The 18,034-nt window shown below is 38.5% G+C and overlaps 1 protein-coding gene across 1 annotated transcript in view; it reads right to left on the bottom strand.

Annotated features, from left to right (window-relative positions):
* Positions 1-16,674, bottom strand: part of akt2 (v-akt murine thymoma viral oncogene homolog 2) — a 28,014-nt gene extending 11,340 nt beyond the window's left edge. The window contains exons 1-3 of the mRNA XM_055173597.2: positions 16,274-16,674; positions 610-766; positions 305-433 (exon numbers count right to left, since the gene is read on the bottom strand). Coding sequence (XP_055029572.1) covers positions 305-433; positions 610-655 — 175 coding nt within the window. The 5' untranslated portion in view covers positions 656-766; positions 16,274-16,674. The remainder of the gene's footprint in view (positions 1-304; positions 434-609; positions 767-16,273) is intronic.
* Positions 16,675-18,034: the final 1,360 nt, after the last annotated feature.

Raw genomic sequence — 18,034 nt, 5'->3', positions numbered from 1 at the left:
TGTGTGTGTGTGTGTGTGTGTGTGTGTGTGTGTGTGTGTGTGTGTGTGTCGCATCTTAGTTTTTGTAAACTGTGCCATTTCTGAGCCACTTGTGTCATTAAAGAGAATTGCAAAATCCAAGAGTGTTTCCCAACAAACAGAACAATGTTTTGAAAGAGTCACAGATGGTAAACAAAAGCTGGTAAGAAACCTCAAGACCGATAATTCAGCATGCCAAAAATACTGAACTGCCTTCAGAAAGCCACAGGTGTGCCAAACAATTTGCCGTGTGTGGAGATCAACGGTTCAAAAATGTGCGTCATACCTGCGACTGAGAAGTTGTTGAGAGGTGGCTGACTGTGGTCGGTTGTGTCAGGCTTCTCCTTATAGCCAATGAAAGAGCCATCGCTCTTTAGGATGAAATATCGAGGCCTCCAAGTCTTAATGTATTCACCTGAAGACAGGAACAGGAAGAGATATAAGGAAGTAGATACAAGGAACATGAATTGTCAAAGAGGAAAACGGGGGAGAGACAAAGATTGGTCAAATAACAGTGAAGGCCACACTTAGTCTGGTCTGGTGGTAAAAAAAAGGTTTACATTACATTTCCATGAATATTAAGGTTCTCACCTCTCTTGTGGAGCCAGCCCTCCCTGACAACACTGACTTCGTTCATGCTGGGTTAGGGGCTGTGTGGGGCACAGGGCAGGGTGACAGGGAGACTGGGGAAGGGGGAACACCGAATCTTGGGTCTGGCAGACGTTTAGTACCACAGATCTGAACTCACCTAGGCAAGAAAACAAAATGCGATTAAACCAATGTTATGTCAAAAAGTAAACACGAAGCAAAGTATTTCACGCTAACAAAATCGGAAATTTAAAGAACATGCACTGTAAGTGGTGCTGGACCTATAAATTGTTGCGTTTAATAATAGGCCAATATACGATATAAGGTAAGATTAAGAAAAAGACTGCAAACTTATAGATAGAGCTACGACACATGTTCCTCAAATGGTCACCTGACTGGCCCTACAGGAATGCCACCTGTTCAGATATGTTTCTAATGAACTTGACATAAATGCTGCATTCAGCAGTCTGTATCACACATGATCTCACATGTAATGGAAAAGAAACAGTGGCATTTACTTATTATTTTATAAGATAATAGCCATATACTGTTTAATATTGAACTGACAATGTGGTGCGTATGAAGCTCTTAATGGAAAATTACTGTGGTATTATTATAAACTGCACGGATGAGCATCAAGTGCTGCTGAGTCTAGTATTTATATTCATCTTTATATGTGGGATAAAAAGTGCTGATCTAGGATCAGGGTCAATCTTCATAGACCTGCATGTGGAAAGATGATACAAGGCCACGATACAATCAGAATACAAGAACATTTTATGACATTTAAAAAAAAAAAATTCAAAGCAGTTTTACAAAGGAAGTTACTTACTTCTCTCATATATGTATGACATATCTATTAATATATATGTATAAACATGCATTCAGAATCAATACTGGGTGAGTTTACATGCACAGAATAAGCGGATAACTATCAAAAATTAGCCTGGTTAGCCAGACCTACATCAAGATGTAAGGTCTGGCAACTCTTCACACAAACGGCTCAATGCAAGGGGCGGGATATAAGGTTGTCCCTCAAAATGCCTCTGTACGCAATAGGATAGCGCTATGACCAATCAGAGCAACGAAGAAGGTGACGTATGAGTCCCATGCGTTTCCCCACCAGTGGAGCTAATTGGTATATCAAACTTTTACCGTAACCAGTCGGCAAAACTCCAAACACATCTTTCTTGCTTAAAAAGGACTTCAGTAGGGTTATTTGCTCTTCACTCAAAGAAAAACATAAGTCTAAGTCCTCCAGAGTCGCGGCCAAAGCCGCTTCAAAAGAAAGCTGTTCGCCAGCAGCAGCAGCCATTCTTTGTTTTCAAGTAGGAACCGTCGCAGGCAGCTCTGTCGTCATCATGTTAAGCCCGCCCCACAGACGCTACACACGATGTGATTGGCCTGACCAAATTTTGGTTTTTGGAGCTGTTAAGTGTATTGTGAGTGCCTAGACTAAACCCTGGCAGCAAATATATTTTTCGGCCGCTAGGGTGCGTCTAGATTTCTAGGCTAATCAAAAATCTGATTATTAAAGAAAACGGTTTTCATGCTTTTACATGCAAATCAATAAACCGGCTATGCAGAAAACTGCGTTTACATGGGATTTGTCAGGTTTCTCGCAGGTAGTGACATCACTGCGTATAGCACATATAGACGGTCTCATTAGACGTGCGTTGTCGCAGTCACGCGTCTGATCTGAACATTACTTCCGGTTTCTGTTTGTGTAATGGTCTGAATGACTAGTGGCTAAAATAAACTCTGAACAAATACCTCTTCAAAAATGACTAATGTTTTGGTTTCATAAAGACGAGGGGAGATGTGGCGATCATGAATCACTGCTATGTTAAGGGAGGATTGGCAGCCGGTTTGTAGATAACATTGTATATATTATATTAAACATTTTACACAGCAACGTTAGCTCAGTGTCTTTTTTTATACGCTTTAGCTATGAAATATAAATTAAGGTTAGGGCTGTCACAATTATGAAATTTGGCTGGTGGTTAATTGTCTAATAAATTGTAATGATTATATCGTCACTGCGCGATGAAACTCACGTATGTCCAAAACAGTTACTTTTCAGGAAGTAAAAAAAAACACCGTATATCAAAAGCAGTTAAATGTAGCGTTGTCATACTTGGTACGGCATCTTTACATGTAACCATATTCTTGCCAGTGTAATGATATAATCCACATTTGACCAAAATTGAGTTTAAACAGTAACTGTGGTGGATACGCGTTCTTCCGATCATTAATTAGAATGGCCAAGTCGTGTTTTATATTGACAGATAAATACGCTCAGTTTATTAAATAGCCTACGTCTAGTTAAATACGCTTAGTTTATTTAATATTAATTATAAGTGTATTAAATGTCTCTTGCAAGCTATGAAGGGACAATGAATCAATACACTGACATGGTAATGATAGACAGCAGGGGCGTCAGTTTGTTTTGAAAAGTAGTGGGGACAAAAGATCAGATAAAAAACATTACTGCAGGACGGGAAAAATATTGAATAACGGCGCATAAAAAAAATGGGCATAGCGTAGGCTAGTCAACAACAAGAAAATACTCAGCATAAAACCCTCAACAATGTCGACTGCACACATGTAACAGTCCCTGCAACACCAGCTCAACCGAACGTACCGTAGAAAACAGCAGCGCGTTTAGTCAATGATTACAATGAATTGCATTACATATGTACAAGAAAACACACCATAAGCATACAACACAACATATGTGACCCTGGACCAAAAAACCAGTCTTAAGCATCGCTTGATTTTTCAGAACATTTCAACCAAACGCCTTCAAAAAGTGGTGGGATGTCCCCAGTGTAAATAACACTATGCTAGACAGATACTTTGTTTGCACCGTCCTACCGTAATTTAGTCACTCCTAGACGTACGTCTGGTGTCAGGGGGAACGTTTACCTCGATGAAGGAAAGATATTGTCTCACAGGCTGTTTATTCGGCTATATCCAGTGCTGAGCTTCGATGAAACTTTACGAGACCGGCGAGACGCTTCACAGGCGGGAGATACGCTGCGTGATTGACAGCTTTGACACCAAATGGATATACGTGAAAATCAGATGACATGATTTCACAACTTTTCATTGGCCATTTATTTAGGTATGTGACCCATACTGTATACGGAAATGAACCTGGACATTCAATCTGTCGAAAAATCTCAAAATCGGCAAAATGGACATACGTGGTTTTCATCGGACAGCGACGATATGATTATACATATTGGTACTGGACCACATGTAGTGGCTGCAAAAAAAATCTATTCCTTACAGATTCTTAAAGCAACACTAAAGAGTTTGTGCTCTTTGCTCCCCTTCAGGTTAGAAGCGGAATTGTCCATTACCACTGTCATAAATAATTTAGCCTACTGCAGCATAGCTGGCTCTGATTGGATTGTAGGTCTGCCGTAAAGCAAGTTTTTGTAGTTTTCACTCGAACTACAGGACCGCGACCCGATGGTTGGAAACTTCTTTAGTGCGGTTTTGGCCGATAGATGGCTGCAAAGCGAATGTGAAAGTGCCGTTCACCCTGTTTCAGTCGATGAACGACTAAAACTTTTTTGAAAATGTTTTCTATGGTACAAAAACTCTTTAGTGTTGGTTTAAGTATAGGCAGCATCCTTCACTTCCCTAAATTTGGAAATGTGTGTTTTACCTGGCAGTTCATACTGCTTATAAAAGTTTTGCAACATTTCTTTAAATGTTTCTTTTCACTGTATTCCAATCTATTTGTTTATTTTGCTTGTTATCAGAAATAAACTACTCTAAAAGGACTTTGTTTTTTATTGATTCTTGGCAAAGTTTACCGAAAGTTACGAAAGATAAATGTCACATGCCGAAGTAAGCGCAACCATAGAGATGCACAATGGAGACACGCGCACATAAACAAAAATGCGAGAAAGCTGGTTAAGGTGTTTACATATCATGCAAAATCGGGGTAATGAGCAAAAAAAACTACCTGTGCCGATCAGTTTTTGCTAACGCAGTTAATGGGTTTTCCCGCATAAAAGATAAAGCATAATCGACGTAAGACTGCGCATGTAAACGCACTCACTATTTCTCTATAGAAAACAGATTACACCTGCAGCCCTGTCATCTTTCTTCCCAAATGGGTTACTGTATTGTAAAAGCGACTAATAAAGCGTGCTTCATTGATTTGAAATGCGCGCAATAGCTTTATTATGAATTGTGTACGATACGACGTGCAGTCTACTTTAATTTCATGACTCGTCCTATGCAGCAATTTAGCTTAAGATTTCTGCACTTTCATACTGAACTCATCAAGAGAGAGTATGAGACGGACATGGAACGTCAAGTATACCCCACTACATTTCACTCTAGGTACTTCGCAGATCACATCCGTCCTTTGCATATGGAACATGGATCAACTGCGATTTGTCACAATACTTTCAAAAGTGCACCAAATTGATACGGAAGGTGCTGTATCAATGTACGCATCATCAGGAGGTCATGACGGTGTATTTAAAATGCTGTTGTGAGGAGAACTAATTTCTTACGCTAAATGCCAAAGTATGGTCAATTTTTTACATGTATGCAGATAGTATCAAAGAGAGAGAGAGATGCAAAGATACCGAATCGATATAGCTAACTATCGTGATACTTTTTCCACGATAGTGGGTCGATATTTCAATATCTACTATCAATATATATTTAAAAACTAATATAATCCCTCTGTGTGCGTCAAACAACCTCCTCTCCCGCTGTTGTAGTTGTCGCTGTCCAGTTGTCTGTCATATACGGCCAATTTCTCAGAAGATAGCGGGAGTGAAAAAATGGCAGAAAATTAAAAAACACCAGCAACTTTCGTGTGGATGCACTTTGGCTTTAGATTTTTTTTTTAAATCAGCTCTATTTTTTTTTACATTTTTGATTAAAAAAAGAAGAAGCATTGCAATGTATCGCAGCATGCAACGTATTGTATCGTATCGTGATACATCGTATCATAGCCCATGTATCATGATACGTATCGTATCGTGAGGCCCTTACCAATACCCAGCCCTAATAATAAATAATATTTTGAATGATTGTGTTTGACGAGTGTTGCTTTTTTAAATGCACATTGTAAACGCTCAAACTCGGAGTGATTTAACATTGATAAGGACTTCCTACTGATCACAGAGCCGTAGTACTCTGCTTGACGCCATCTCTCATTGAAAATGAAGGTCTTCCGGCCACTTTGACACTCTCGCCGGTGGTGGTGTGAAAGCACAGTAACACACACACACTTCATTTTTTGAAATCAAATGAATCAATTATTTCAGTTAAACCTGCCGTAGTCTTATGGAACTATAATGCAGTCGACCTGTAACTACTTCATATATGTGTGTGTTTACTAAAAAATAATGCACACTCTTGAGAAACATTCAACAGACCCATGGTATACATATATAAGGAACAGGTCTGCAGGGTTGAACAGGGTTGCACAATGCTGCACAAACGCTAATGGGTTTAATACGAGGAAACAAATACACTGACAAAATGTATACCTTGTAATAGACAGTAATTCGCTTTAGACAAAAGCATCTGCCAAATGGATAAATATATGTATACATGGATGTAAGAATTACGTAGTGCAAAAAACTGTTCATAAATTACACGCTTCAAGAAAGGATGTGTTAATTCTTTACACTTTTTTGTGTTATGCTTCTTACACATTATGTGTCATTTTGTTTTAAAAGTAACACAAAATGTGTTGGTCCAATAATAACTCAGAAATGTGTGTATTCTGGGACAACATATTTAGTGTGTTGCCCCAAAACTAACCAAGAGCGTCTGGCTGCAGCACTTGAACTTGCAAACATGCGCTTCCAGGCAGTGATGTCATTTGCAACATCGCTACATCGATGTAATGCGTTTAATATTTAGGTTTTGTTAAGAATTTTATTTTCAGATAGGGGTGTAACGGTACGTGTATTCGTATCGGACCGTTTCGGTTCAGGGCTTTCGGCACGGTGCACACGTGCAATCTTTTATGTGCGCCTGTGCGGAACATAATACGTGGGTTTCCACACGAACATATTAAGTGGCGGAAGTCTCAGTGTTCAGCGCAAGTCTTCTGTCAAACATATAACATAATTCTGCCCGCAGAAAGATTTTTATTTACTTAGTTGTATATTCGTTTGATTATTGATGTAAACGTTTACGTGTCGTGTCTAAAAGCGCATGTTAAACGCGTGTCAACGCGCTGTTTTGTTCTTTCAAAAGTGCGTGAGAGGATGCACGTCTTTCGTTGCTACGCAATCATGAGACGCGCTTTCTGTGACAGCAAGAATAAGGAATGCGTGATCAGATTTTTCATCTGCACCTCACGTCAATCATGTCATTGTCACAATGCGATCAGCTGGTCGGGACAGAGAAGAGCTGTAACCCGGGCTTACTCAGCTGTTACTCAGCTGCGGAGGGGTTCGTTAGTTTAAATCACAGCTTACATTGACAACACAAGCAAAGATTAGGAGAAACGTGCAAAAGATCAAAGATGGCTATGTATGCAACTCACTTATCTCAAAATGAGTGTATAATAAGTATATCATCATGTTGCTTGCTATGCAGTTACACATAGAGCAGTAATATTATTTTTATACAGAGATGGTACATAGCCAATTCAATACTGTGAGTTAAACAATCCAAAATAAATCAAAACAGAACATTTTTGGTGGCAAAAATGTAGGCTAATAGTTCATAAATGTATTCAGGAATTGAATTTGTTAGTTTAGTGCAAGGTTTAAGTAGAAAAAGTTTAAGAGAAGGTTAAGAAAAGAGTTACCTACTGCTATAAAATAATGTAAAAAAGAACTTTGCAGTAGTATTTTATTTATTATTTTTTCATTTTATATATATTTTATATATTATATTTTAATAAAAAGTGTTTAAAAAAGTGTAAACAAATTGTAAAAAAAGTTTATAGTAAACAACCTGCAGTTTAATGTTTGCATTTTCCCTTACTATACCGAAAATGAACCGAACCGTGGCCTCAAAACCGGTGTACGCACCAAACCATGATTTTTGCGTACCGTTACACCCCTATTTTCAGATATTTAAAGATGTAAGTAATATACTGGTTTACGAATTGCAGATTTTGTGTTAAAACATTACACTATTTAAAATGATTGTGGTATTACAACTTGCCAACTAGGGATGGGCGATATGACCTTTTAAAAATATTGCGGTAATTTCAGTTGTTTGTTGCAGTGGCGATAAAAAATGACGATAAATTATTCTCTTCTGTAAAATATCCGATTAGGTTATGTTTAAGTTGTGTTCCAGTGACTGTGCTGAAAAACATCACACAACAACAATTACACAATAATAATTCAAATCAATTACAAGTTTAAAATGTAAACACAAATTCTGTATTTATTTATACTCTCATGGTGCAAAAATAGTGCAAACAAGTAAAGTAACAATGTCTTTAGATGTGTTCTTTAAAATTACAACAGAGTACAACTGCAAATAAATCCTGATAAAGTAACAAACATGTTAAAATAACCTGATAAAGTAAAGAAGTTCAGAGTGAAACAGTCAATAGTCCCTTTCACACATACAGTCTTTACTGGTAACTTACTGGTAAATTGCAGTTAACAGGTCATGTGTGAACAGAACCTTTTCCGGTAAATCAGTACTCCCAATTTACCAGTAAGACAGGTTGTAAGATTACCAGTAATTTACCAGTAAGTGCTATTTGTGAACGAAAAATATAGGATTACTGGCATTTAGAACAGACGACGTCAGACAGCGCTGACAGCTTCGGCCCAATCAGAAAGTTTTTTTTTTTATAGATGATGCGTTTACCTGTTTACAGACGTTTCCACACATGTGCTGCTTAAAAGTCGAGCACACCTGAAGTTAACATCCACATTTCTTCACCAAAGTTGTTTCAAACAGCTTACCATCTATTTGCCAACTTGCCGACGTCCTTAGCACACTCTCTGTTATTTGCAGAAGGCCCTTAAAGCAGCCTAGGCGGATATGCAGCGAATATCAAACCTAAAACTAACTTTACCTCGCTCCTCTGTGAAGCATAATGTGCAAACGCAGGTTCCGTTTGACGTCGCCTAACGCAATGTTGTTTGGTCACGAGCAACTTCGCGACCGTCAGCGTTTGCCACAGATGTGAAAACAACAAAATACGGACCGTGGATATTAAGTCATAACCCGCCATTGTTACAAATACAACACGAGCTCACCGGCCACGCGCCGCATGTAACTTCCGCTTTTTCTCTGAGTTTACTGGTATTTGGATACTGATGTGCAAATTATGTCTTACTGGTAAAAAGACGGAACGTCACTGCATGTGTGAACAACATATTTTTGTATTTACCGGTAAATTCATTCTGGTAAATTCATGGTAATAACAACAAGCACCTCCTCAGCCTCACGTCTGCATGTTTGTTTTCACTCCGCACGTAAACAGTGAATTGGGCATGCACAAACTACCTCATCAACTAGATTTATCATTGTTATCGTGAGGCGACATATTTTCATCGCGAGGATAAATTTTGGTGGTATATCGCAAACGATAAGATATCGCCCATCCCTATTGCCAACCATAAAAATAATTTGTCCATGTTTGTCCCTTTTTTGCAATGAAATTAGAGATAATAGTGCTGTTGAAGTATGCATGTTAATTTATTGATGTACTTAATTAAGTGAAATTATCAACCTTATAAGCATGAGACCTTAAAAAGTGAGCACTCGGCCTTTCAAGGTGGAAGCCTCAGGAGTTCGTGAAGAGAACTGAAATGAGACGGTATAACCTTCGGAGGACCCATAATTGGCGTCACCTGCTGCATGCGCCAACCGTGCCTGTCAGCAGGACACAGCGGAGACGTTTCTGACTTATTAAAATAAACATGAAATCAGAAAAATATTAATTTATTTTAGAAAATATGACACATTGATGTAGATTAACAGTTTATCAAATTAATCAACCTTAGAGATATATGAAACATAAAAAGAATAATATTAACACAAAACATAACTTATAATACTAAAACAGTGACAAGAAAAAATATTTAAAAAAATGTATTGTACAACTTCTTTGTATCTTTAATAATTGCTAGCTTTGCTGTAAATCTTGAAATCGTGTCTCACTTAAAAAAAAAAAAAAGTACGAATCCTGTGATAAACAAAATGATACAAAACTCGTTTCTTTGCTATGGTAAGTAAATGTAACAAATTCCAGCTACCACTGACAATGCAAACTTTTCTATTTTTTTGTCTAACTCGAAATTGAAAGTGACGTCACTGCCAGGAAGCGCATGTGTGCAACTTCTGCAGCTAGCACTTCTCAAACTAACACTGACTGTGTTGTTCTTAACACATCCATTCTAAGAGTGTATGAAGATCTCAGAGGCAAAACCTGCTAAGTGCGTCTAGCATGATTGCTTGTTAATTAACATTGTTTATCAGATTTTCATTGATTCTGCCTTAAAACCTGAGCTGGAGATCACTTAAAGCACGTTTGCAAACACACGCAGAAGACAGGGCAGTAATTGCCGTCCTTGGTTGTTCCGAGCAAACTTTAAACTTCTGTTACTAATGGAAGCCTCGCCTCTCCTTTCATTCGAGTGGACAATGAGGAAAAACTAAAATGATGTTGGCCGCTTTTCCGTTAAGACTTAATTTTTTTCAACTTCAGGTGCTCAGACTGCTCCTGGAAAAATGCAAGGCACAGCAAAATGAGAGGCGCTCAGGGCTCATAAACAGCGTGCAAAACTGCAGATAGAAAACAAGGGTCTTATTTTCTTTTTTTTACATATAATTTCCTAAGTGTGATTAAGCCTCTCTTTTTTCAGCAGACAGGGTTGCAATTACCATTTTATAACAAAAATAGATCAAATGTGAACAGAACAGCACAAATAATCAGCCTCATTTTCTGCAATGTCTTTTAAAGGGATACTTCACCGATTTAGCATTCAGCTTTGTATCTGTAGAAACCCGGCAGTATTACTGAATGACCATGTTTCCCTCCATCATTTCCCCCTGAGAGGAGAGATATCTGCATTTTGGTTCTGCAAAAAAGTCCTCTGATGATGCAAAAATCGTCATATTACATCATCGGAGGACTTTTTTGCAGAACCAAAATGCAGATATCTCTCCTCTCAAGGGAAAATGAGGGAGGGAAACATGGTCATTCAGTAATACTGCCGGGTTTCTACAGATACAAAGCTGAATGCTAAATCGGTGAAGTATCCCTTTAAATGATTTCCAACAGGAAACTGGGGAACTCACTTCTATCACCATAGAGATGCCAATTAGACTGCAATGAAGCCTGTTGGATACACAGGTGAACACATCACTGTATATGCTGAACAAAACAAGAAACCTGCTGTTCACAATGACAACATTAAAGTTGCAATCCATAATTTATCAATTACTGAGCGAGTACATAAAATATGAATCTTCAAAACGTTGTCTTTACTTTACTCACAACAATATAATAATGATGATTTATAATTTAAGCTGTTAGTAAATGTTTGTATAATGACATTTGCACGGATGCATCACATCAATAAACGGGGAGATGAGAATCCGGCTACTGTATAGCATATGTGTGGTACATAATGGGATAGTGGAGCGTTTGGCTTGCTCGTTCAATGTTTAAACTTGTCATCTAGAGGGTGGTTTTAAATTTGGAAAGTTGAGGAACATCATGTAAACATCTTAAATTATCAAGTTCCTACTCTGATTACATCTGGGGAATTACCTGCTGTCAAAACCAAGAAAGACAGCCTGCAGTCAAAAATGAAAACGATGATCTGCAGGGCCAGGGCTTGTGAAGGGATCGAAAACTGACACTGAAATGATTTTTCCGGGTGAAAACTTAGGCCTAGGGATGTGCATATCAGTTAATTTTCCCGACCGACAACCGAACATTAACCGTCCGTTAACCGATTTTGATTTAAGTAAAAATACAGTTGATGGTTGTCTGTGACCCGGTAAAAACAATACAAACATTTCATTTGAACGTGCAAACAGCTGCAATAGATCAACAATGGAACCAGGATTCATACATTATCAAATTTTCACGCAACATTACGGATTGTCTCTTTATCATCTACCACAGTTTTGCTTGCAAAAAGAGAGATGTTTATGGTCAGGGTCTAGGACAGAGGCAATCAGCTAAAGGTCTGTCCAGACACGCGAGAGACAGACCGTGTCATCTTGCTTTTAAAACACATGCGTTTCTGTGCACCTTCCAAACCATACTGAAGCACGGACACAGGCGGTACAAATGATTTTTAATATACAAATGATTACTTTACCAGATCAGGGCTCGAAATTGCGACCATTTTGGTCGCATATGCGACCGAAATTTAATCTGTGCGACCTTAAAATATATTTGGGAGCATTTGTGCGACTGCCCATTTTGTTGTGACGCGAGTTGATTGACATCCTGCGTGCTGGCGCTGTCCCAGGTTCAGTGTTCTCTCCAACGATACATAACCAATCAAATTTCACCATTAAGTTCTTGCGTTTAATGAAGACCGCAGATTGGCTAATATGAGCGTCAGTCATTCCTTGTTGGCGTGAAGCGCGGAAATGTGAAAAGACGAACACGTCGCGAGCATGACGAGAGCGAGCCGATTACAGCCAAGGTTACTGTATTTTTTGACGACGATCCGGATTCAAATGTAACTCCACCACCGGAAAATACGAGTTGACGTTAAACCTTTCAGAGAGAGTGGCTTAAAGATTTCAAGTGTCTCCGCTATGAAAATGTAACTTACTGTGTTTACTGTAAATCCTGTAAAACGGCGTTAATGGCGGAATCAAAACATTTTAAGCGCCAGACGTACCTTGCTTAAACATGGCGAAAGTGCCAAAAACACAAGACGTGTCATGACAAATGCGTTTATTATTGATGGCGACACCGACCTGTCTGTCAAAGTGGGTTTGATGGTGTATGTGCGCATGCGCTGGTGAATGGACATTCGACAAACATCCTTGTGGTCCATGTTGCTGTGGAATACGACAATGCTGATGGTATGTTTTTGTTGTATTTTTTAAAACATTGCCTATTTAGTAGTAAAAGCATCCTGGTAATGCAGTTATCAATACCAATATATATTAGCCTTCTATATTAGGGTCACTTTTGTAATGTCACAATTAATCAGTGTTTTACGTGTTTGCTAGATTTTCTATGTAATCTTAATCATGTTACCTGTAATTGTTAAATTATTATTGCTGCTATACTATTTCAACAGCATTTGGGTATTAATTTAGGAATTTATGCAGCAAAAAATAAAATAAAATAGAAGACCAACTTTTAAATGCTGGCCATAGGATGTGTAAAGCCCGGTGGTGGTGTTTTATTTTTAATAAAATAAATCTATTAACATTTACATTGTAGTTGTGGTGCTTTTTAATTTTTGGATGGATGCGCCTAAATTTTTGCTGGTGCTCCTAACTCTTTAAAGTTGGGAGCACCAGTGCTACCAAATAAAAAAGTTAATTTTGAGCCCTGCAGATCATCAAGGCAATAATAATTTGCGCTATTTACAGGCCGTTCACAAATTAAGGATAAAAAAGTGTCTGTAGGCATATGTCGATGCACACCGTGCGTTAGAGTTGTGCCTATAGAGAATAGTATTGTGTATCGACAATCGTCAGACATATTGCCGTGACGACATGACGATAGTAATTATCATAGTTTCACATTAACATGCAAATTGCATGCTTTTCCTCGCATGAGAGGGTTTGTGGGCTTTACTTGCAATGAGAGAGCTTGTAATGCGCTCAGATTCCTTCTCGCACACACCTGGACTTAATGCACCTGGATAAAAATGTGTTGGACTCTTGCTCTGACCTGAATGTGCACGGCACTGACTCCTTCTAGCACCTGAACTTGGAATGCGCACGACTCGGACTCAGTAATGATAAGTTTATATGGATGCAAACTAATATTATGTCGGAATCCGCTGCTTTTGTTGTAATTAAACATGTATATGTTAGAGCTTTCTCTCAATTTTCAGCGCAATTGATGAAATAAGATCGCGCAACTTTCACACGCTTGTAAAATGAAACAGCGGAGATCAGCGTTTTAGTTTTATCAATGAACGGCTAAAAATAGCGCTGTTCACCGTGTGTTCGCGCCAGAAGTCCGAAAAGATGTAAACCATTGTGCTCAGTACCTCAGATTAGATAAATGGGCGGAGAGAAGGCGGTCGCGTGTGGCTGTTAGAACACATTGAACCACATGTGCGTTTACACTTACAAAAGCAATCCGAACGAAAGTGTTTTCCACTACCTCTCAATGTGGTTGAAAGTAGGGCTGGACCAGAATATTTGAATATTCGTTCCGTGGGTTGACATTCGATTTTCAGTTTTGAGATTCAAATATATATATATATAAATATTTTACAGCGTTGATGAAGTAAAGCGCGCTTCCTCCTTTGGCATTCACGCTAATAGTGTTGTAAATAACGTTCAGTTTCTTGCAAAAACTGATTGATTCGCTTCACAAGACGTCAATATGTCACACGGAGTTATGGGGGATTACTTTTGTATTGGATATATATGCTTTAGCTCTTAAAGTGTGCGGATCGGTTGACTTGCATGACGGAGCACTGGGGTTTCTGCAAAATATCTTCTTTATTGTTGTACTGATGAAAAAACATATTGGATGGTGTAAGTGTTATAAATAAACTTGATTTTGAAAGTATGCTACCGTTTTATTACAGCTTGTGTTTTGTTTCACTAATGCTGTTCTCGCAGGATGCGTGACAGGCACGGCGCTTCCGGCTTGCGCTGTTCTGTAGTATTTTTAATTTAAGTTTATTAATTCTAAACGTGTCACATGTCCATATTGCACGAAAAAAGGCACTACACTCCCTTGGGTCCGCAGCAACACATCCGTCACATAATAAAACTGTAGACAGACACAGACACACACACACACATACAGAGATTCCTGCCTTTATTAAAGAGAAAAATATGTTCAGCCCCTCCTTCCGAAGCCTCGAATATTCGATTTGATTTCTTCTAGAGCTTCGAAACTCAAAAAAATGGTATTCGGAACAGCCCTAGTTGAGAGTGGACGAGCTTAAAACGTTTTGAACAACGTTTACACCTGGCATTAAAAAAACGCTGGCGTGGAAAGAGTTAAGTGAAATTTTTTTGCATGTCACCAACATTAAAGACAGTAAATGCATTTAAAGTAGTCTCTAAATAATATGAGGTCTAAAAATATGAGGAATTGCCAGTATAGTGCATAACATGCAAATAATTAATGAATGCCGATATGATCAATTTAATTCCATTAAAAAAATTCAACTAATGATGACAAGACTCCATTCAGGGAAACATGCAGACAGTTGTCTTATACCCAGATCGCACACAAGATCGCAGTCTGTGGGAACGGCTCTGTGTTTTAGCAGGGCACATTGCCTGTGGTAGCAGCTGGGTGTTCGCTGAATCGCTGACTGTAGACTTGCAAAAACATGAAGGTGGTCCTTCAAGCTTGAATTGCTCCGCTAGTAGGAAAATTCCTCATGACAGAATTTATGTACGGTTCAGGGAGTATTGATGCGTGTTTATTTGATATATTTTTTATATATAAACAACACTTTACCTTAACACATTCAATTTGTACTTATTTTTAACGTTTCCTGGCATCGCAGTGCATCTAGCATAGATCCGGCATGCTATCCAATCACAATACTGGATTATCCCTGCAACATAAAATCCCCACCTTGTGACAGCCCATGCTAGTCCCTTACACAACTTAGCTTAGCACAACAGGCATTAAAAACACACCGACATCGCTGTCATACAGTATGCAACTAGTGTGCGTGTATGAGTTGGTCAGTGGTCTGCATGCTTGTTCCTCTTTCTCTCTTAGTCTTGTACAACCCTTATACAGACACAAACATACACTTTGAAGCCCAGAGGTGAAAGACAAACAAGAGCTGGGGCCATTTCAACAAACTAATGATTACACACATTCAGTGCTGAGTGCAGAGATTCCAGACTTAAACCTGACCCCTTTCTACCCAAATAACCTTCAGGCATCAATTATACTTATTCTCAAACCTGATGGACGCAACTGTTTGCCAGTTGTCAAACATCTAACCACTTAAAGCGGCAATGTTTTAAACAAGCAAACAGAGCTGAACCGGATAGCAGGGTGTATTAATAAAAGCACTTTGATCGATCATACAGTATGTAAGTTACAGTGAGTCTGTCCTATAGATCCACATCCATCATTCATCTGTACCGCGTGTAAAGGGCCTGATCAATAATATACTCTCATTTCCACTAATTCATTTTCTCTTTTTTACTTGATGGACTGCTTTGAGGGCTCTCTTAAAGATATATTTATAATAAATCAACAAGCAAGCACCATACGTGAAAGATGCATAATGGTTTAAATGAATCTACGAGTGTACTGTTATTTATTACGTTAATATATACCGCAAGCATAGAGACGAGCACGTGTGTTATGATGGTGAATATGGTTGATGTGTACAGTAAAACAAAGGAACACGCGCTCGTACAGATCCATCTGCCAGTTACACACAATACAGACAGAAAATATGCGGTCGTATTTAAATATACATAGAGATGCTAGGCTAGGCATCACGCTAGCCATCAATCATCGATGTATGTTTGATTCCCTTACCTCTACTTGTATTCTCCAAATTGGTTGGGTAAAATGCAGCGTAAAATCCTCAAAAGTCCATGTAGTCAGGTAAAATCGGGGTGTTTAGAGGCGTGAAGTGCGTGTTTATTCCTCGCGCGAGCTGGTGTGTATTGAACTCTGCCAATGACCACTCAGCTGCCCCAAAAATAACAACACCCAGTCGCGCAATTCTCTTCGCAAACTCCCCCTTAAAGGCCCAAAACACGAACCCGGTTGCTCAAACACATCCCACGGGGTTTGTCTTAAGCGTTTATCGCTATAAACCCACCGCCTTGTCCGTTCTGTTGGTCTGTGAGGGATTTTACGGTGGTGCTTCTGTCTCGGATAGGCCTCCGTCTAGCGACTCAACGGGAGCACAAACAGGAAATGACCTCAGCGCACGCTCGGCGTTACGTCACCAGTAACGTCCAATTTCATAGAGCCGAGCAGCGCTGTCGAGTCAGATCGGTCTATGACATCGAAGTAACGCGAGATCGATCCGAGCGGACTGCTTTGAATGCGTTTAAATAGTTCTCGCGGTACTTTGATGTCATAGTCGTCTTGCGCCGCCACGCACGAAGTCAATACATATAAGGACCGTTTTCGTAGATATACAGTAATTGCGATTTAATCATGAGATTAGTACTTTTAATAATAATAGAAATTGATTGCATTAAATCTGTGTGAGTTTTGCTTTTCAAAGTTAAAGCCGTGGTACGGGTTGTGTGGCAATATTTGTTTACGTAAATGCGTCTTTATTTTACAAAAAATATAAAAATTCCGCATATTGTTTAAGCAATCGTAATCAGTAAAAATTGTGGTACTGCTTACCAAGAAATCATTTGTTGTTTTGTTAAGAATGTTTTTATGTGCATTAAAGATTGTTTTCTTTTTCGTGTAATATGATGTGTGACTATTATTATCATGATAACATCACTCACCAAATGAGGAAATAAATTCAGATGTGTGAATACATTTATTTAGTAACTTCCTTTGGGGAAATTAACAATGTTTTTAGAAATGTATTTAAATGTGTTTTTCTGGCATGTTACCTTTGTATTATAGTTTTACTACAAATATTAAACTTGGTTATTGTTGTAAGACCATGGTAAATTTGTGGTTAGTATGGTTTTACTACCAATATCATAAATAAACTATGGCAACTGTACCGCAGTGAAACCATGGTTAATTGTGGGCTGTGACGTAGCTACTGCAACTGTTGTTTTGAGCGTTTAATAGCCATGTACTGTTGTAATACCATACAGTGATAATTTCTTCCCTTATAATAAAATTTTGAAGCACTTTGGGCAACAAGCTTGTTTATAAATGTGCTATACTACAAATAAAAGTTGAAAAATTGAAGTTTCAAATGGTACTAAATGATTACCACTTTACATAATACAAAGCAGCCTACTTATAATAATATGCCACATTTCTTGTATTTTAGACCAGGGCCGATGGATCTTATAAGACATCATTATAAGAAAACACAAGTGAATATAAAAATACACAACAGATATTATCTGAATAACTGTAACATTTCTGTATTGTTATTGCCTTCAGTCAGGCCTGTTGTTGAGGTTATTCTGATCCTCAGTGAGATCTAAATGTGTTTATCAGGACTCTGGTTTTAAAGCAGCAGTTGTTGACAACTCTGCTCGAGTCAATTCATAACAGGAAACAACAGCTCATTATCTTTCTTCTGTTTCTCTCACAGCCGCACAGCACAACGTTTACATGGTCAAAGAAATTGTTTCCTGG

Source organism: Misgurnus anguillicaudatus, chromosome 15 (genome assembly GCF_027580225.2).
Source record: "Misgurnus anguillicaudatus chromosome 15, ASM2758022v2, whole genome shotgun sequence".
In the NCBI taxonomy this organism is placed as follows: Eukaryota; Metazoa; Chordata; class Actinopteri; order Cypriniformes; family Cobitidae; genus Misgurnus; species Misgurnus anguillicaudatus.
The sequence above is the reverse complement of the archived record's forward strand: the minus strand, read 5'-3'. Positions and strand labels throughout refer to the sequence as shown.